This window comes from Ambystoma mexicanum, chromosome 1q (assembly GCF_040938575.1).
Source record: "Ambystoma mexicanum isolate Mex_15411 chromosome 1q, UKY_AmexF1_1, whole genome shotgun sequence".
NCBI lineage: Eukaryota > Metazoa > Chordata > Amphibia > Caudata > Ambystomatidae > Ambystoma > Ambystoma mexicanum.
Genome location: NC_090922.1, coordinates 353,102,435 through 353,124,005, shown reverse-complemented (window position 1 = coordinate 353,124,005; position 21,571 = coordinate 353,102,435). Strand labels below are relative to the sequence as shown.

Here is a 21,571-nt window from a genome sequence, read left to right as displayed (position 1 = left end):
GGTTACAGATACAGCCCCTAAGTGCACGGAGGGAGCAGAACACAGAAATATGCTTTTGATAGGTACCCAATAAGCTAGAAGTGTGGGAAGAAGTGGAAGAACAGTTCGGAATGGGGAGAATGCAGAAGGACTCGATACACAATTCGCATAGCTTTACAACACAGCCGGATGTACCTTTCCAACTCTACAGGTGCTTCATGCTGGGTTGGTCCCATTTGCTTGGGCCCCAAATGTAAACATGAGGTAAATGGGGTACAAGAATGTTGTTTTGCAAAAGAGCACACAGCGTTACAGGGGGAGAGCTAGGTATTAAAACACAGTTCTCTTGCAACCACAACTAATACGCTTAGGGTGACATATGATGCAACAACGAATTTGGCAAACTAAGAATCTCTCTACTTTGTGTCCTCTTTTGACTAAATGTTCTTTACCTGGGCGTAGTCATTTGGGGTTTGCCGAGAGTTGTTTTGTGACCTTTCCAGTAATGGGACGATAACAAGCTGCTTAGCAATATGACAAGGTGCTCTGTGACATGAACCTCACATTGCCTGAAGCTCTCATTCCCATGTTCCCTCCCTGTTGCCCTGTGGGCGCTTTGAAACAGAATGCATTTGCTGTACAAGTGCCCAACAAGCAAACAATAAATAAATAAATCGAGATGTGCCATACTGGGATTCAAGCCCTACTTAAATGGCAGTACCCTGCAGTCTAACTGGAAGACTTGCAAAAAGAGATTGCACCTCTTTAAGGCATCCAAATCTTAAGAAACATCATAGACGGTGCCATTTCTATAATTAAAATAGGCTGCAAATTAGTGGAGCCAAATTCTACCCTTCCCCAAACCCCCTTCACTCCAGGAACACTTGTACTACGAGTAATGAGTGCAGGAGCTGAGATGTAGTTATAGTTTTGCTTATTCATAGTTATTGACTTATTTACAGTTCCAAGGCGCCAGAGGGGTACGCCATCACTTCGGTAGAGTTACGCGTCGCAGAGCCGACGGGAATGTGCATCCTTTCATGCACTACCAATCCCAACTCTTCAGCGCCGATTCACAAGGAAGCTACCGGAAGTAACTCTGACTTCCTCCTAGAAAGGGAAGAGTGAGTCAGGATTCAGTCAGAGTTCTTTCCAGAATCGACTAAACTCTCTCCAGGAGTAACTCACAGTTACTCGTGATAACTTCTTTGTGAATTTCTTCTAAAGGTATTCTTTTGCAAAACAAATTGTGCCAAACAAATTATCTATAGTTAACTTTTTCTCTGTGACCATTTGTCGATTATTCACATAAAGCATGTGTTCAGGACCATATGATACATATCTAATTTTTATTTAGCATGTATGTGACCACACCGGACCATGCAAACATAGTCATGTTCATGCTGTTGGTGTCATTGATCCTTTCTGTGGAGGTTACGTCATGGCAAAGGTCAAAATAACTAGAATGTGGACAGGTCATTTCAAGAATGTCATATACATAGCTCCCATGACAAATGTCAGTTCCTGCTATGGCATGAAAAGGCTACTGACCACCAGACCACTTCCAGCAGATAACACAACACTGCAGTTCTAACAGTTTCCTGCCAACAATGATCACAAGCACATATTTCTACAAAACTGAGAGTCGCATAAATAAAACCACTGCTGGATTTTAGCAAACAAATATGCCACAGTGCACGTGACGAGAAAGATGAGATGATGGTGTATTCCGAAATGAGCTACTTCACAACCTCAGTAGGTATATTGAAACCCTAAGGTTCAATTGCCTCTTGGTAGCTTCCATCTGTACCATAAATGTCCACTGATGGCCACTGCAGGGTTCACTGCCATACTGATCATGATATACACATATACATATATATATATATATATATATATAGAGAGAGAGACATTTTGAAATGAACTTATCATCTTATCAAAAGACACCCTTATGAGAGAAATCTGCAAGAAAACAACATAATACAGGATCCCCGATTTTGAATTAATAGAAGAATATCCTAAGCTAAATGGTACTATATTTGAACATCACTCAAACCTTTTATTTTTATTTATTTATTTTGCATTTTTAAAGCACTCATAGAGCCCAGGGACATTGAGGCGCTGTTACAGGAATATGTCTTAGTTGCGTTTTTATAATGCAGTTAATACCCAGCGGTTTCTAAGTGTGGACCCAGGGATTGAACCTGTGTTGCGCCGTGTCTTTTTGTTTCCAAGGCGAGCACATTGCCGCTTAGCTATCCTCCTGGGACTTAGAGGTTTACATTCTTTTTACAGTCACTGATGGTTTCCCTTTATGAATGGGATCTGGCATTATACACACCGACAGCGCCAGTCTGGCTAGAATGTGGTTCCCGAACTTAAATTAGAAACAAAAAGAGCATATTAAGCACTGCTTTTTCAACCATTCTAAATGCTGTGTTCATGAGGACTGGTCTATATTTTTGCTGCCCTATACCTCTGCTCCTCCACTTTCCAAAGAAATGTCGAGCAAGTTAATTTACTTAGCTGTCCTTTGAGGGTTTGCCGCATCCTCACACATAGCTTCAAAGCTGAACTTGAAACCAGAAACATAAAGCGATTCAATGGGCTGCCAAATGATTTGCCAATGAATGTGCCAAGACTTAATCAGCACATTCTCTCGCCTTCCATTATTGTCCTTGGCATCCATAGAGTTGGGTTGTTTAGCATTCGACCTCTGCACTAAACCCAGAGCTTTGGGGCTGTTAGGGACTGTGTGTTAAGATGGATTTCTGAACTCTGACCTGGTGGCCAGAGGTTCAGAAGGCTAGCCTAGTTTCTTGGAACAGGGTAACCTCTGGACAAGCCAGACCAATTAAGGTAGCATTGGCGGCTGTCAAGACTAGTTCTCAGGGGGAGTGAGATTGATCAAAAGCCCACAATGAGCACACACAGTAGACAACACCACAAATTACTCTCAGTCAGGTGTATATAGCAAAAATACATATACATTTATTAAAGGCCTTTTAAATCAAACACACAGTGAAGTCAAAGCAATATTAACAAAACTAACACAACACTAACTTCTAAACATATATACAGTAACAGTGGCCTAAAAGAATATTACACAAGTAGAGATCCACAACCTGCAAAGAAAGGGGTTTCACAGTGCGAATACATTTTAGGCACTCCTTCAACAATTCAAATCCTAACTAATAGGCAGTCCAGTCCCTTAGAACTGTGGAGCCTTGCGCACAAAAGTACATGCAGTGCTGGAGCACTCGATCGTGCAGTTAAGTACAAAACGGGTCTTCTTCAGGGGGCTGCACTGGCTCAGGAAGGTGGGTGAGGTGATGAAGAATAACTTCCCACTAATCAAGAAGGGTCTCCCCAAGAGGACAGAGCAGGTTCCAAGAATTGGGAATAGCTCGCAAGCACAGACTACCTCGATTAAGGAGAGTGGCCCTCAGGGGACACTCACGGGTAAATGTCTATGGATGCGCCAGGGGCCACCGGTACGGGATGCAAGTACTTACCGACCCTCGCACACTCTGGACCAAACTTCGCCAGTCAAGTCCAGTTTGTTCGCAGGTTCAAATCCTGCCACTTTCATGGGCTGCGTTCCGGGGTTTATTCTGTGGCAGGACAGTAGTGATTTCTCCGCTCCTGGTAAAGGGATCAGGCCAGTTCCACTGCAGCTTGTCTTAGAGCACAGTCTCCTAAGGCTCAAGCCGAAACTCGAGACAGCGGCAGTTCCAGGGCAAAGGTTCCGTTTGAGCTGGTCAGTTCACGGGGAGGTCCAGGAACCCTTTCGAAAAGGCTTGCTTACAGGTTAAGCAGCAGGTGCCGAGAGTAGTTAGGTCGAGGTGCCCTTGCAGGCCTTCTGTGATCGATGCAAAACAGGGGCTCCGATGGAACAACAGCGGGGTCAGGATGCCAAACCTTTCAGTGGATCACCAGCGGTTCCGCGGATCTGCATCAGCGGTTCAGGATACTTGGTTTCCTTTCCAAGTTCGGTGTGAACTCAGAAGATCGACCTGGAATGGGGGTAAGGTGCCTTCCCTTATCCAAAATCTCCTTTGTGCCAAAACGAAGAGAAATCATGGTGGTCCCGGTCATCCCAGCACACCAGATATCCTGGCACCCAGGATGTGTATTGGAACTAGACAGCTCTAGTCCACATCCTGGGCGCACACACACCAGGCACGCAGAATCCTATGAAAGCTTCGGTTTGTGCAGGGGTCTGCATGATCAAATAAGCAATTTCCAGGGTTGGCTCGACCTAGCGAAGGCAAAGGGACAAGATGGCCAAAGGACAGAACATAGGACCTCATGGCATGGCCATTTTGGGCACTGGCCACTGTCCTCCGCCAAACGCAGTAAATGCAGTTTGGACCATAGAAAAGAATCAGAAAATGCTTTAAAGGTAACTGCTGCCACCAGTTCTGTTCTGTCCTGGGCACACTTGTACACTTTGAGGGTGTGTCGAGCCTTAAAAATTGATCAACGCCGGATCATTAGTAGCTCATGCCATAGAAATCGCAGACTTGATCCTTAAAGAAGATCTTGATTTCCTCACTGTCACCGAGACTTGGCAACACCCTGCAGCAGGCCCCATGCTCATGCTAGCAGTCCCAGATAACTATTCCATCCTGAGGCAAGATCGCCCCAACTCCAGAGGAGGGGGTGTCGCCATTATACACAAATGCAGTCTGTCCATGAGACTAGCAACCTCCACCAATGTCCTCTCTTGTGAAACACTAACAGTCAAAGTCCCACTCACTAATACCCAAACCCTCAATATCCATTTGATTTACCGCCCGCCAGGCCCTATTGGCACTTTTGATGAAGACCTCAACGCCATTCTATCTAGCAATCTTAAAAGCTCCTCTCAAGTTCTCACCCTGGGAGACTTTAACATGGGCTACAACGACCCGGCAGACCAAACAGCCAGCACTATAGCTAACACTCTTGCTGAACTAGGCTTTGCGCAAAGAAGTGTGGCACCCACTCATTCGAAAGGTAGAATACTTGATTGGGTGGCCGACCACAACTGTTTAGCGAACATCACAAATACCTCACCACTAGTCTGGACCGATCACCACCTGGTATCGTTCTTGTTGTCCACTGACAGACCCCCACCTCCGCCCAACACCACGGCCCCTCCTACTCTCACCAGAAACAAGAAGAACATTACACCAGAAAGACTCATCCCGAATCTACTCCCCACACTTAACACACTCCCCGACAACCTGGATCCAGAGATCCTGGTTGAAGAATACAACAAGGTCATCATGGCTTCCTCGTTGGACCGCATCGCCCCACTTAAACTCAGACCTAGTAAACCGAAAGCGCACCTTAACAAATGGTACACTCCATTCCTCAAAAAACTAAGGCAGCAAAAAAGAAATTGCGAGGCCACATGGAAAAAAAACCCTTCATTCGCAAACAAACTCAAACTCTCCAAACTAACCGCACTTTATAAAAAAGAAATCTACCTGGCTAAACAAACCTCCTTTGACTCTCGCATATCCCAAGCTAAATCTAATATGAAAGAACTCTTCTCTATACTTAAAGAAGTAGAAACCCCCATACTACTCCCTGATACTTGCACCAAAGATAAAACCTGGTGCTCAGAAATTCAAAATGCCTTGGCAAACAAGATCGTGACCCTTCAAAGTAAAATCTCTAGCAAAAAGAGCTGCCCTAAAAAACACTCTCCCTTCCAAAACTCAGGATAAGCGCACGACCACAGACCCTACCCGCTTCAAGTTCTCCAAAGTCAATACTCGACGTAGAAAAAATTATCCTGTCTTTGAAACCATCCAACTGCCAGGGAGATCTGTGCCCAGCACAGCTCATCAAAGATGCCGCCCGCGACCTCTCACCCTTCATCACTAAACTGATCAATGCTTCCTTTAACACTGGCTCTATCCCCTCCAACCTAAAACAATCCTGGGTACTTCCATTATTAAAAAAACCTACTCTGGACCCAGCCATACCCACAAATTACCGACCCATAACCACTGTTCCCTTCCTACTAAAAATCCTCGACAAGGTCGCCTATGTACAAATACAGAAGCACCTGGAAGAACACCACCTCTTAGGATCCAGACAATTAGGGTTCCGTCCTCAACACGGGACTGAAACTGCACTTATTGACCTGAAAGCCCAGATTGATACACTCAGGGACAAAGGGCAAGTTGCCTTGCTCCTCCTCCTTGACTTATCTGCAGCTTTCGATTTGGTCGACCATCCTGTCCTATGCTCACACCTTCATACAGCAGCACACTTCTCTCCAGAGGCCATCACATGGATCACCTCATTCCTTAACGGAAGAACCATGATGGTCTTCTCTCCCACTGCTGCAGCAGACCCCATTCCCATCACCTGTGGTGTCCCACAGGGCTCCTGCGTCTCCCCCACACTGTACAACCTATTTACCAAGCCCCTTTTCGATGATTTGGATAATCTCGGTATCACCTACACTAACTACGCAGATGATACCCAGATCCTCCTTCCGCTTTCTGGAGATTATGGAAAGGATTTGGCCTTGCTAAATAGGGTGTACATCATCATTCAGGCATGGATGGCCACTCATGGACTATGCCTGAATGATGAGAAAACTGAGCTTATCATCCTGGGTACTACGTCCAGTTTAAAGAAACTTAGCCCTGCCTACAACACCTTCATGATAGATGGGAACAATATCAAAGTTGGACAGGAAGTTAAAACATTGGGTCTCTACTTGGATTCTAACCTCTCTTTCAAAAGACAACTGAGTTCCCTGGCATCCTCAACTGCATACACATGCAAATTAATCCGCTTAGCCAAACCATTTCTGTCAGACACTAGCTGCCTCACACTCCCTAGAGCCCTTATACTTTCCCGCCTTGACTATTGCAACACCCTTTACCTGGGAACTTCCAAGGCTACCACCAACAAGCTACAAACCCTCCAGAAGAACGCCCTGAGAGCAGCCCTAGGCATCCCTAGAAGAGAGCACATTTCAGGACTCAGCCAACAGAACAACTGGCTATCCACTAGAGACAAAATTCTCCTAAAAACAGCATCACTTACCTACAAATCTCTTAACAATGCCGCCCCGATCTATTTGATCAACAGATTCCATAGACAAGCATCCTTGAGACCCCTCACAACTGCATACAAAGACTGCCTCTCTGTCCCAAATTTCAAACTTGCCACCATAGGAGGTAACAGTTTCCCAGTAAAAGCAGCCAAACTATGGAACTCTGGAACTCCTTGCCTCCCAACCTTAGAGTAGACATGCCTTACCTGAAATTCCGATTCATGGTAGTTTCATGGCTGAAAACGAGGGACCACCAAGATAGCTAAGTGCCAAGGCTATCTCTTCATGCCATCCGCACACTGTGTAACCTCGTGTGCCCACTCTGTACTCTTGTTTATATTGTATATATTGCTTGTTCTCTTCATTATGCTTTGCTTATACTTCCATTGTCAACATGTACATTTTATATTTGTAACTAAGCTTCGCATATTCTTGTAAATGCTGCGCCTTGATACCCCCGGGTATATCCGCGCATTATAAATAATAAAACAAACAAACAAACAGTGCCTATCTCAGGGTGCAGCAGGGAGCATATGTCCAACTTACACAAATAGACCAGGATGCAGGTAGGCATTTGATATTAGGTGATAAGGGTGGTGGCGTTTTATAGGAGTACAGTAATGGCAGTGCCCCCGCCCCACACCACACTTAACTTTTCTGTCACTGTAAGTTGTTTGCATCAGGCGTCCAAGGCAAACACAGGTAAACATGGAGTGGAGCTGCTAAGTAGGGTGCTGCCCTTTGCCTCTGGCCCTTTGCCGATGGCTGCCTGGGCAAGGCTGGCCTGGGGGCCTTCGTAAAACAGGGCTGGCTTCTGAAGCAAGCATCCAATCCAGTACTGAGTAGGCAGGAGTTGGGAGGAGGCACAGCCAGGAAGTGAATAAGGGAGTGAGGGTTGGGTGAAATCAGGTGAAGCTGCGAGCTGTGGGATAAATTAAACAGTAAAATGCAGGAAGCAGGCGGAATTAAATCAATAATAAAACACGGGGAAATGGGTGGAATTAAATAAATGATTAAAAAAAGCGGGGAGCGGCAGGGAAATGCCACGTACCCTAAGACAAGGCACACCTAGCACAAGGGAGGAATTGGACCCTCTGTGTGGTTGTTGCCAGATATCATTGTATGATGGTTGGAGGCATGCAGTCTTTTAGTGTATCATTTTCCCAAGATTGCTTCTGCACATGCACACAAACATCATTGTTTGTTGAAATTGCAAGGATATGACTGTATCTTCTTTGTGCATTTTCCAGTTCTTAGTTACAATCTGGGCTGTCCATTTTGAGAAACATGTGTATGGGACAACCCTTCTGAGACATTGTGGCGCCATGTATAGGGTTTGGGTTCGAGTACTTCTTCACATGTTTGATATTGAATACATTCCATTGCAGGTCCCAGTTTTAATCTGCATCAATAAACCTGTATTTTCTTTTTCACTGATGGGTGCCCTAGATTACCTTCTGGTCTGCTTGCCTCCATGTTCTGTCTTTTGTCTCATTTTGGGCCTGGGCACCTTCAAGTCGTGGCTGAATTCAGTTGTATGGAATTTCCATCACTTGTTGCAGATTAACCAGCTGATGTCCTCCTTAGGAGAACTTGAGTCTCTCTTTTGATGTGTTTCATGAGTCTTAGGCAGATGGAACAAGTTACTTACCTGTAACTGTTGTTCTCCAGCATGGGTCTGGCATGGATTCACATGCTCATGAATATTCCCCGTCGTCAGGCTGGGAATCCTCGGTAAAGAAAAAACCAGTATCAGTTTCGTTTCTGATCTGTCTTTCGTAGTAATAACCAATCACTGGTCTCTGCGTCATACTGACCACAGCCAATGACTGCCCTCTACCTAAGCACCGCCTCTGGCAGCCATCTTCAGATTTGGAAGCACGTGAAGTGGCAGTATGACCAAGTGAAGAGCCGCAGAGGGGTAGGCGGGAGGGTTCGCATGTGAATCCATGCCAGACCCATGCTGGAGAACAACAGTTACAGGTAAGTAACTTGTTCCTTCTCCAGCATGGGGTCTGGCATGGATTCACATGCTCATGAATAAAGAATACATAGCAGTACACACATGCACAACCACGGGAGGTGGCAAAGGCTCAACATTAAGCATCACATCAACTCAACATTAAGCATCTTACCTCCTCACCAGGCTCACCTCAGGCGAACAGGTTGCGCAGCACTGCTTGGCCGACCCTGGACTCCTCCCTGGAATCCCGGTCGACGCAGTAGAATTTCGTGAAGGTGTGCGTCGACCTCCACGTAGCAGCCCTGCATATGTCCAGCAGGGGCACACCAGATAGGAACGCCGTGGTAGCTGCGATCGCTCTGGTGGAATGGGCTCTCGGACGGCCAGGCAGCGGTCGGTTTGCCAACCGGTGACAGTACATGATACAGCCGGAGAGCCATCTGGAGATGGAAGCCTTCGAGAGAGCCTTCCCCTGATTGACAGGTCCAAAGTTCACAAAGAGTTGTGACGTCTTCCGAAAACCTTTCGTGCGGTCCACGTAGAACTTCAGCGCTCTAGCTACATCCAGCGAGTGCAAAGTCCTCTCAGCCGGCGACGAAGGCGACGGGAAGAACACAGGTAACACCAAGGGTTCGTTGAGATGAAAGTCCGACGGTACCTTGGGCATGAAGGAGGGGTGCGTCCTGAGCACTACCCTCGTGTCGTGGAAAGTCAAGTACGGGGCCTTGCAGGAAAGGGCCTGGATCTCTCCCACTCGTCGTGCGGAGGTGATGGCCACGAGAAAAGCTGTTTTCCACGATAGAAACTTCAACGGGGCCGAGTGCAGAGGCTCGAACGGAGGTCCCATGAGTTTGGTCAGCACCACGTTGAGCTCCCACGCCGGGGCCGGAGCCTTCACCGGCGGGAACGATCTGAACAGTCCCTTCATGAACTCTTTCACCAGACGATGAGACCACAAGGACGTCCGGCCCGTGGTTCTGGTGTATCGGGAGATCGCAGCAAGATGAATCTTGATGGACGCGTGTGCCAGACCAGCTTTGGCCAGCGTCAGCAGGTACGGCAGCACTTGGGGAGCCGTAATCCGTAGAGGGTTAATCTTCTGTGCGTGGCACCAGACAGAGAACCTCTTCCATTTGTGTCCGTAGCATTTAAGAGTCGAGGACGCCCTGGCCTTTGCAAGAACCTCTCTGCAATCGGCCGGTATGTCGTATCCTCCAAACTCTAGCGCTGCAGGAGCCAGGCCTGCAAGTTCAGCGACTTCGGGTCGTGGTGGAGGATGGCGCCTCCTTCCCTGGAGAGTAGATCCGCGTCCGCCGGCAGCTTGATTGGCGGGGACGCCGACAAGTCCAGAAGGTCCGGGAACCATATCTGCCTCGGCCACGCAGGTGCGACGAGGATCATCCTGCACCGTGACCTCTTGAGCTGGTTGACGAGCCGGATTAGCAGAGGCAAGGGAGGGAACGCGTAGAGGAACAGGCCCTCCCAGGGGAACGAGAAAGCATCGCCCATGCTCCTCGTCTGGGGAAACCTGCTGGCGAACCTCCGGCACTTGGTGTTCGTCGCCGTCGCGAACAGGTCGATCTGGGGTGTGCCCCACCGTCGGAAGAGGCGATCCACCAGATCCTGCCGTAGTTCCCACTCGTGGCACGAGCGCAGCTCCCTGCTGAGTGAGTCGGCGATGGTGTTTTTTATCCCTGCCAGATGAAACGGCACCAGAAGAATCCCTTGGGCGACGGCCCAATGCCACAGGTCCTGCGCCTCCTTGGACAGCGCTGGGGACCTGGTTCCGCCCTGTTTCCTGATGTAAAACATGGTGGTGGTGTTGTCGGTGAAGATCCTCACCACCTTGCCCTTGAGGGACGGAAGGAAGGACCTGAGGGCCCAAAACACTGCACGGAGCTCCAGGACGTTGATATGCAGGGACTTCTCCGTCGGGAGCCAGAGTCCCCTTGCGTGCAGATTTTCGGTGTGCGCTCCCCACCCTTCTAGGGAGGCATCCGTGGTCACAGTCACCTGGTGGGCTGGGGTCTGGAAGTCCATGCCCGCCGTCAGATGCGCGCGGGTGCCCCACCACCGTATCGCTCGTCGGAAACTCTCGTCGAGCTTGATCCTTTCCTCGAAGCTGCCCGTCGTCTGGATCCAGCGCGCATCCAGGAACTCTTGCAACGGGCGCATCCGGAGCCTGCACATGGGAATGAGGTAGATGCAGGAAGACATCATCCCGAGGAGGGACTTGATGGACCTCACCTTGGCCGCGTCGGCCACCAACATCTGTTGCACCTTGCCCAAGATGGTCCTGGTCCTCTCCTCCGACGGGGAGGCCAGAAGGGACACTGTGTCGAGCCTCGCTCCCAGAAACAGTGCGACTTGCGCGGGCACCAGGTGGGATTTGGCGTAGTTCACGGAGAATCCCAGGTCCGTGAGGAGTTGGACGGTCCTTGCCGTGTGGACCACGGCGAGCTCCCTCGTCTTGGCGCGGATGAGCCAGTCGTCCAGGTAGGGGTAGACGTGAATCCCCTCGCGGCGCAGCTGCGCCGCCACCGGTGCGAGGCACTTGGTGAAAACCCTGGGTGCCGACCGCAGTCCGAAGGGAAGGGCTTTGAACTGGTAATGACGCCCTTGGACCACGAATCTGAGGAATTTTCGGTGCCCCTTTAGGATGGGAATGTGGAAGTAGGCATCCTCCAAATCCAACGACGATAGGAAGTCTCCTTCCTCCAGCTGACCCAGGACGTGCTGGAGGGTGACCATCCGGAACTTCTGCGCCTTGATGAACTTGTTCAGGCGTCGCAGGTCCAGGATGGGGCGCCATCCTCCCGTCTTCTTCTTCACGAGGAAGTAACGCGAGTAGACTCCGGAGCCCCGAAGCCTCTTTGGGACGAGTTCGATGGCGCCCTTTCTGAGCATCGCCTTTACCTCCAGGAGAAGTTGAGGGACGTGAAGTTCTTTCCTGGCCACGGGGGGGACGCGCGGGCACCTTCTTTGAAACTCGAGCGCGTGGCCCCGGGCCAGGGCGTCCAGCACCCAACGGTCGGTGGAGATGGACTCCCACACGCTGACGAAGCCCGCCAGCCGGCCTCCCACCGGGGTGCTTCGGTGGGGGCCCGACCCCACGGCCGGTTCAATCCTGCTTGGACGCGGCCTTGCCGCCTTGGCCTCCTTGGCGACGACGGCGGGGGCCGCCAGACTTGCCTCGTCCTCTGTAGGCCTCTTGCGACGACGAGCGGGCCGCTTGACGGTAGGAAGCGAAACCGCCGCCGGAACCTTTGGAGGCGCCCTTGCCTCCGCCGCTCCGAAAGGGCGTCCGCCGTTGCTGCAGTACTCCAAGGGCCCGGGCCGTCTCAGTATCTGCCTTGATGGCCTGAAGGGAATCGTCCACTGTCTTCCCAAACAGGTTGTTCCCGTCGAAGGGCATGTCCAGGACCCTGGTCTGGACGTCCTGCCGAAAGTCCGTAGCCTTGAGCCATCCGCGACGTCGAAGGCAAACGCCGTTGCCCATCTGGCGGAACCCAGTGTCGGCGATGTCCGTCGCCACGGTGATGGCGTGGTCCGAGGCCACCTCACCTTCCTGCAGGATCTCAAGGGCCTCCGCCCTCTTGTCGTCCGGCAGAAAATCCAGCAGGGGAGCTATCTTGTACCAGAGTTCCCTGTCGTAGCGGGCCACGATAGCCAAGGCGTTGGCCGCTTTAATCGTCGTCGCCGCCGACGAGATGACTCTGCGTCCCATGGCATCCAATTTCTTTCCCTCGCCGTCCGGCGGGGAAGTCGACGTGGAGGCCGCACCCCCCCCGCTTTCTTCCTGGCTGCCGCGGAGACGACGGAGTCCGGGGTAGGCTGCGCCCGGAGGCATAGGGGGGCCGAGTCTGGGACCCGGTACTTTTTCTCGTACCGGTCTCTTTTCGCTGGCGTCGTGGAAGGGTTCTTGAGGAGGGAAAGGCCCTCATCCCAAATGTCGTCCAACAGAGGCACTGCGAGGACCGTCTTCCTCTTGGTCTCGCGCCGTTGGTAAAGGAAGCCTTCCTTTTTCTTCTCCTCAGGGCAGAGTTGAAAAAGCTTGGATGCCCTGGCGATCATTGAGTGGAACGATCCAATCTCGTCGGGCGGAGAAGCCCTGGTGGGAGGCGACGACGGAAAATCCTCGTCGTATGCCTCGTCGTCCGTACCCGTCGCTGCCGTGTCAGTCCCCGTATCATCCCTCGGGTGGGCGGGGAGGAGGGCTGGACGGGGCGCGACGGTTGAAAAGGAGGCGGTGGATGGATCCTTCTTTTCTTGGTAGGGGGAACACCAGAAGGTCCCGGTTCTGGATCCCCCGACGGGAGAGGTTCCTCCGTCGGTAACGGTAGTCTCGTCCTTATCTCGGAGCATAAGGACTGTATAGCCAACAAAATGGCCGCTGAGTTGTCTTGCGGCGCTGGCAGAGGGGAATCCGACGGGCGAGCAGGGGCCCCGTCGGTATCCTCGACGATGTCGTCGTCGTCACCTGCGTCGGGGCCCATTCCGACGGGCTGGTCTTGTTCCACGCCTAGGCCGTGGCTTAAGACCTCGATCAGTTCCTCTTCTGAGGTTGAGGCCGAATCTACGACGACGCCCTGCCCCCCCTTCTTCCCCACGGAGGGTTTCACGGGGGTCCTATCGATGGGCACGAAAGAAGACTCCCTCCGAGGAGGCAGGGAGATTCTGGGCCCCGAGGCCGCCACCACTGGTGCAGCCTCCACAGGCTGGGCCAGGGCCGCCGCGACCGTTTCGATAGAGGGCTTGGTCGAATGGATCAAGGCCTTCACCACCTTAGGTGCGATCACCGCCTTAACCTTGAGGGAGGGGGCACTGCCACGCTCCTCCTCTGCCTTAGAGCTCGACCGGGGTCTCTCCAGGAGCTTCGCCGGGTGCTCGGCCTTCCTCTTACCCGACCCAGAGCGTTGGCTCGTGGTTGATGGTGCCGGGGAGGGTGCGCCCTGCCTGGCGCCCGTAGAGCCCGACCGTTCGGCGCTCCCGGTGCCAGCGGACTCGCGGTGCTTGGCCTTATGTTGGGCCCCCGTCGCCGGGGCGCCCTCAAAGGTCTTAGAAGACCGCTCAGATTTCTTCTTCTTCTCGCCAGACGGGCTCTTACCCTCCAGCCAGCTGGCGAGACGTTGATGGCGGTCCTTCATGGTCCGTTCCGACATGTTGCCGCAAAACGCACAGTCCTTCTCCACGTGCGTCTTGTCCCCATGAAGGCAGTAAAGGCAGAAAGAGTGTTCGTCCTCCTTGAAGACGTTCTGCAGCTGGCATCCAGGGCAGGCCCTGAACAGCTTTCCGGGCGTCGAGCTTCCCTTCTCCTGGGCCATCTCCGAGACCGGGCCTGAGAAGCTTCTGGAGTCCTCCGAAGTGTAGCTCGACGAAATCTTCACCCTTGAGGGGCACAGATGAATCCGACACGGGTCCCCGTTGATCGGATGTAGGATCGGTGGAGCTTGAGGCTCTTTTGACCGAAAGAATCGAAGTTTTTGAGAAAAAGCGCGAAAAAATAGCACTAACGCTCGAGAGCAATAGCACGAGGATCCCAACACATGAACGTGCGGTAAAAATCTGAAGATGGCTGCCAGAGGCGGTGCTTAGGTAGAGGGCAGTCATTGGCTGTGGTCAGTATGACGCAGAGACCAGTGATTGGTTATTACTACGAAAGACAGATCAGAAACGAAACTGATACTGGTTTTTTCTTTACCGAGGATTCCCAGCCTGACGACGGGGAATATTCATGAGCATGTGAATCCATGCCAGACCCCATGCTGGAGAAAACCAGTTTATCGTATCTGTTTTAGAGATTATGTGACAACTGAGTTGTGTTTCTAGCGTGTAAGCTTTATTTGTTGATTTAATACATTTATTTAAAAAAGCATGCAAAGTCCATGGGCATCTGGGTGCTGGTTACAATGGCATAGAAACAATAGTGTAAGAAGTCACACGGGAGGGAAAGGCAGGGGAGGGGGAGATGTCAGTTGAAGAGGTGGGTTTTGAGCTACTGTCTGAAGGAGTTGTAGGAAGGTGTGTGTTGCGCAGGTGGTGTGGGAGGTCATTCCAGAGGGCGGAGGAGTGGACTGGGAAGTTCTAACACCCCAATCTTTTCTGGTTGAATCTGGGTGTGATGAGGTGATGTTTATAGGCTGATCTTAAAGGTCATGCTGAAGAATGTTTCTTGATATTTTGGGCAAGGCATGGAGGGGCGTCGTTAGAATGGCATTAGTGGGAGATGGACAAGATCTTGAACTTGATTCTGTCCTTGGGAGCAGAATTCCTAGCCTCCAATATACGGTCGTGCTTGCCATAGTCAAGTGCCACCCAGAGGGCATTGTTTTGCATTATTTGTAGTTTAAGCATTTTTTTTTGGGAGGTGCCGCTTAGTAATGAGTTACTGTAGTCAGGTTTAGATCCTATGGGGGGACGGACAACTTGTAGCTGATTCTTGGTGGTCAGGAAGGGTTTGCTGACATTGATGAGCTTGGTGGCGTAGCCAGATGACGAGGCAATGTGGTTGCCCTCATGGGTCATGCTTAGTTAGGAGTCAAGATACACGCCCAGAGTTTTGATAGAGGTAGCAACAGAGATGTTGTGCCCATCCATGATGAAAGTTTTGTAGTTTGTAGGCCTTGTTTTATATTACAAGGCAGGCGGGAGGGCCAATGAGGAGAAGCTCTGTTTTTTCATCATTAAGACAGGGGCTATGTGCGGCAAATCCAGGATTAGCTTCATAGAAAGAGTTTATTCTGAGAGTGTCCATGGAATCGTCACCAGTAAGTGGGATGAGTATGTGTGTATCAAAAATCAAGATGGTCAAACTGTGGCTTTGTGTACACATTGTAAAGTGTGGGGGAGACAGAGGAGCCTTGGGGTACACCGCAAGATGTAGGCGTGGGTTTGGCAACAGCATCCCCAACAAAGACTCGAGAGGATCTATCAGCCAGTCACAAAAACTCATTTGACATCGTCAGAGGAACAATGGGCTGAGGAGATGAGGTCTTGGCAAAGGATCCTGTGGTCCACAAGGTTTAACGCTGCTGAGATGTCAAGCAAAAGGAGAAGTGGAAAGCTGATAGGATGCTGTTGCTATCAAGAAGATTTACAAAGAAGTCAGTGACAAAGGTGTTTCCAGATCTAATGATGGTAGTGCCAAAAAGATCACCTGGGGAATGCCCTTCTACAATGGTAGCTGAACGGTGATGTGAAGATGCAACAGGTTGAAACCAAATATTTAAATAGATGCCTCATCTCCTTCCGACATTTGAAACACATTCTCGAATTAACACGCATACAAAATCTATAGGCTTGTATCCGTTATTCTTGTGCTGATGTAGTTGATAATAACCATTTGGGATTTTAAACAGAGGAATGGGATCATGGAAGACTCTGAAATAAAGATAACTACTAGTTGGCAGAATGTAATAAAAGGACAATATGCTATTTTACTGGGTGGCCATGCGCGTTGCCTGCACCACAATGGCGACCAAGGTTCTACTTCCCATATAAAAGACACACAATGCTAAACACCGGCAAGAATATAATGATGACTTAGTTTAGTTTTTTGAATTTATTTATAGAGCGCACCGAGCCCTAAGGCAACTCTAACATAATTGGCATCACTCAATTATGTACGAATTTGAAAAGCAAGACAGTGGCATATACCTCACGGCCTTTAGCCGATAAGTTGGTTTACATTCAGAAACTGTGAATTAATGGGGGCATGGAGTATGAGTGAAACCAATAGACGCTTACGTCTAAAATGTGAATTCCTGGAAGTGCTGAATTTTCATTAAGAAAACATTAAAGAATAGAATAAAAAGGGGGAGGGCTACGCTTTGCTTACCTCTCGGGTAACTCTTCCGTTGTTATCAAAGTCATACAGTGTGAAGGTCCATTCTTGCCTGTTATCTTCCTCTACAGACACATCACATTCCAATTCCTACAAAACAGGCAAAGAGCAACTGATTATCCACAGCAATGTGCTTACTTTCAATCACAGACTCATTAGGCGGGGCCGAAGAATCGACAGGGCCCCTAAGCATCCACTATGGAGTGCAGGCTTATCCCAGCATAGACAAAGAGCGCGGGTCTTTGAATGCTAAAAACACAAAGCGCGCCCAGACTCAATCAGCCAAGTCAGCTGAACGGCACCCACCGGTTTCCTTTCAAGTCCTGGGCACCCTGAGGCTGCCAGTCACAACATGCCCAACAAGAAAGTTACAGTGCTATTCAAATTCAAGCCACTGTAAGCAGGGGAAAATCAACAGCCCCAAATAGCTTTGGCTCCACACTGCTCAAAATACCTGGTTGATCTGCCGACATGAAACCAATTCCCTACAGCAGTAAACAGTGCCCCGCTTATCCCCTACCGAGTTCAAAGGCAGCCTTCTCCCAGTTGTAATGAGCCCTGCTGAAGGAGGCCAAGTGCCCAACACTCCCGTGGAAACATCGCCTCCGATTACACAAACATTCCCAGCAGCTTTGCGCGCCAAATCACATCCACCTCGCCTTCAGACTTTCTCGTCTTGACACACACACTCACAAATTTTTTTAGTGGTGTAGCGGAGTGGGTGACTTAAAAGGGCATTTTCCATTCTCCAAGGCACCGGGCAGCACTCCTGAAAACCTTTCATTCGCTGGACAAGCAAACCTACTCAACTCTTGGTTTTGTGCCACCTATTAATAGTTTCCCATCCCACACTGCCTAACACGAGATGTTTATGTGAGGATTTGCCCCCGCTTCGTTAATAACATGGCACCCTTCCCCCGCATTATTCATGGCCCAGGGTACCAAGTCCTTATCTTAAGGACAAGCCAGGAACCCAAAAAGAACAAACATTGCTACCGAAGGGTACCACTTCCATTGGCTCCCACCACCTGGCAGATTTCCACGTAGTGAGAAACTGGAGGTGCCCCCGCCCCCCGAATGTCATCTCCAGGGAAAACAAAGGAACGCATAACTCACGGGTGCTCTGAGGGTGTTCTGGTGCATTTGGCAGTAATGCAGCCTCTCCATGGTCAAGCTTTCATCTAATCCTTGCTTCTTCATGTGGCAAAAATGCCGCTGCAAAAAGGCACTTGTCGCTCTTTCAGCTTGATTTACAAAAGCGTTTTCCAATGGGGAAGTCCCTTTGAAAAACGCCCTGTAAATCAGGCCCTTTCTGTTTTATAACGAGCATGAAGTGTGCGACAATGCAGTACTGATTAAGCCCTAGAAGGTTTAGTATGCCAACACATTGGAAAGGTTTGGGAATGCTAAATTTAGCAACGTGTGCCCACATTTACAAACATATCAGAGTGAAATGGTCTGAAGAAAATGGCGACTATCTGACTTTTATGCCACAAAACGCTAGGGGGCACATATGGAGAAGGGCATTAGGCTGTACTCAAAATTAAAATGTTTTAGAGCTGTGTTTTCAACCATGAATCAAACAAAAAAAAAACATTTCCTGGCGAAAAGAAAGCCTGGGGCCCACCCGTGGCCAGGCTTTCGCTCGCTTCCTGTAATGCTGCGATGAAAGGACCCCGCCCTTCCTCCAGGCTTCATAAACATAACATAGGAGCGGGATTCCATTTGTATCTCAAGAAACACGTTGGCAAACCATTAATGTCAGCTTCCAAATTTATGTTTTTAGGCTGCAGAGGGAGTGTTCATGCAATCCCTATCCTTATAAATGTAAATGCCTTGTAGAGACTACACAGTGGAATGTTCCTTACATTACATCCTAATGTTTTTTTTTTAAAACCTTTATTTTGGTTTTTATAACATAATACAACTTCACACCCACTTTAGGGTGGACTTTAAAAACTCTGCTCTGAATTCCTCCCCCCCCACCTCATCTACCCCTCAGTTCAGTGACCTCACTCGTACTCTCCGCACCATTCCAGTTCCTTGTCACATGTAGGCAGAGGTGTTAGATCTGAGTCCTCACCAAAGCGAATTCTGTGTTTCTGTAGCGGCTGCCGGGGAGGAAATTACATCCTAATGTTAATAATAGTGATGTGCCATAGGTTTGAAGGTATGGGTATTGGGTCTGGGGTGTTGGGACCTATTAGTTTTCCCAATTGTTTCCCTGAAAACGATGTGGCCTTATGTTGGTGGTAAAATGAATGAGGATGGTGGTAGATAGCCACGGTATGACCAAAAAAGTGATGGGTGGAATACATCTGAACCACTGGCACTGCTCTGGGCAAACTTCCACACCATCGTTCTTTAGCCCGTCTGCGCCATTGCAAAAGGGGTCCAGCCATATGCAAATCAGTCAGGTAGTGCCACCAATGGGAGCAGCCCAGCCCAAACTGCCAGGCCAGGACCCCTCTGCACGGAAACACAAGTCCCAGACATGATTCGGCCTTATTGGGCCTCATCAGTGAGGTGAAACGTGGCTCCCTATAGCGCAGCGAGCAAGGGACCGAAGTCTAAGGCTGAAACGTGTCTTTTTGCATTTGTTAAGCGCACTAAATCTGAGGGTATCACGACGCTGATACATACAGACATAGCAGAAGTGATTACATATGCAGAGAACATTGGACACTAAATAAGCTCAGACAAGGGGCAAGTTCACAGAAAAGATTAAGATCTTGAGATGTTTCCGGAAAGCCCAGTATGATTGTTCAGCTCTCAGTAACACAGGTAAAGAGTTCAAATTCTTGCAGGCAATGACTGGAGAAACTGCCCACCCCCTCCAATGTTTTTCACCTGAAACTTGGGATGGTAAATTGGCGAGAGAAAGAGGAGGGAATGAGTCTGGTAGACTGAGTTTTGGTGAATTTCTGGGGGAGACACCTCAGTGCTGTATGGGAGAGGCATTTGTGCGTGATAGCTAAGGATTTAAAGATGATGCCCGCGCGGATCGGTAGCCAGTGTGTGCTTCTTTTTGCGGCTGAGATATGTTCATGCTTCGGGATGTTAACTGTCGCCTTGAGGGCATTATTTTGATTGATTTGAAGTTAATGTTGCACAAAGATGTCCCTGCAAATAAGGTGTTGCAAACGTCCAGTCCAAACCACACACAATCACAAACCTACAGCACAACAAACCGCTCAAACTTCACTACATTGCAACAACAAAACAAAAATACACATAGACTCGCACAACAGTACACGACGGCTACCAGCCGCAAACACCCCAGGCCCAGCCAACGGACCCACCGGGTTAAGGCCGCCAACAGCACATCACTGCTCTCTTGCACTTTTCCAGCTTCCTCCCACTAACCACCCCAACCTCTCTGTTTCAGAGCCGCCAGGGGACAACTCCGATGGAGATAGTGCGCGGTACAAATGTCCTTTAACATTAACATAACATAAGAGAGTGCTTGCAATTTTAACAGTTTCAGTAACACAGTTACTATAGTCTGTTAACCACCGTCTTTAGTTTTAGTAAACAAAAGTGGCCACCGATAAATGCGAATGGCTGTGTAGCAGCTTGCAATGTGGTACTGAGGCTGGTAGTCTGATTACAACATCCATCAATGGAGTTGGTAATGAGATGTCCCACCCTGCTTCATACCAAAGCCAGCCACACTTTTAGACAGGGATCTGCAAACTGTGGCTCTCCAGATGTTTTGGACTACAACCCCCATTGTCCCTCATCATTGACTATGCTGGATCCGACTAGTGAGAGTTAGATAGTTAAAGGTTTAAGACCCCTGCTATGTGAAGTACATTGAAAAGTTAAATGTTATAATAACAAACATTAAAAACTCAACATGTTTTCTCTGTTGATGCTTTTTTTGTTTTTTCATCCACCATCTTTGCTCAGATATTTGAGTGTCAGGGGCGTTCACGCGAGGTTTTCCAGATGAAGGGAGTGCAGTAACCACTAGTCAAAATTAGCTGTTGCCTGAAAAGACCAAATCCAGATAGAAAGCTGTCCTTTGCAATCCATGAGAATGTCTCCCAATGCGAAAAGCACAGTCTTCTCGACAGTAAGTGGGATGGGATGCAAAAGCAAAAATTCAAGGAAATATTAAAATCATTAGAATAAGTGAGAGTATGTGAGCAAGGGTGAAGTCAATCATTAAACAAGATCTGCAGGTAATAAACTAAATGAAGGCCGAGTCACACAAATTGTGTCTGTCCCTCTCTCACTGGATTGAATACAGACAGGGCAACCTCAGACTTTCATCCCTGTGAAGCTGATATTATGATGATCATTGAGTTTGAAAAGAATAACACATCTGTTTAAGAGCTAATAGACAATTCAGTTTGTGGGTTGTGCAATATTAATTAGCACTGTACTCAGGTGGCAAGGTATATAAGGCTATTGTCACAGTGAACACAATTTTAACCTTAGAGACCGTGGGGAAAATGTTTAGTATGTCTACAGGCTAATAAATTGATTTGTACCTACAATAGGCAGCTGACGAATCCATAGTTCTCTTTTTAATTACGAATGAAAGAGTGGTCTAAGAGGGTAATTCGACAAATACTCACTTGATAATGAGCCTAGAAGTACACAGTAGACAGTATACTGTTCTTCTCTTCTTTTTCTATCCACTTTAAGATAAGCGGCCCACCAGCGCAATCTAGAATTAGTAATCAAATAGCCAGTATTAGCTAGAAAA

At 49.0% G+C, this 21,571-nt stretch overlaps 1 protein-coding gene across 2 annotated transcripts in view; it reads right to left on the bottom strand.

Moving 5' to 3' along the window:
* The window catches only part of NKD1 (NKD inhibitor of WNT signaling pathway 1), a 245,696-nt gene that overhangs the window by 58,707 nt on the left and 165,418 nt on the right, over positions 1–21,571 (bottom strand). The window contains exon 6 of one of the 2 annotated variants that reach the window (XM_069639453.1): positions 16,849–16,944. The exons of the other annotated variant lie outside the window; for it this stretch is intronic. Within the exon in view, the coding sequence (XP_069495554.1) occupies positions 16,849–16,944 (96 nt within the window). The remainder of the gene's footprint in view (positions 1–16,848; positions 16,945–21,571) is intronic. 2 annotated transcript variants of the gene reach the window in all.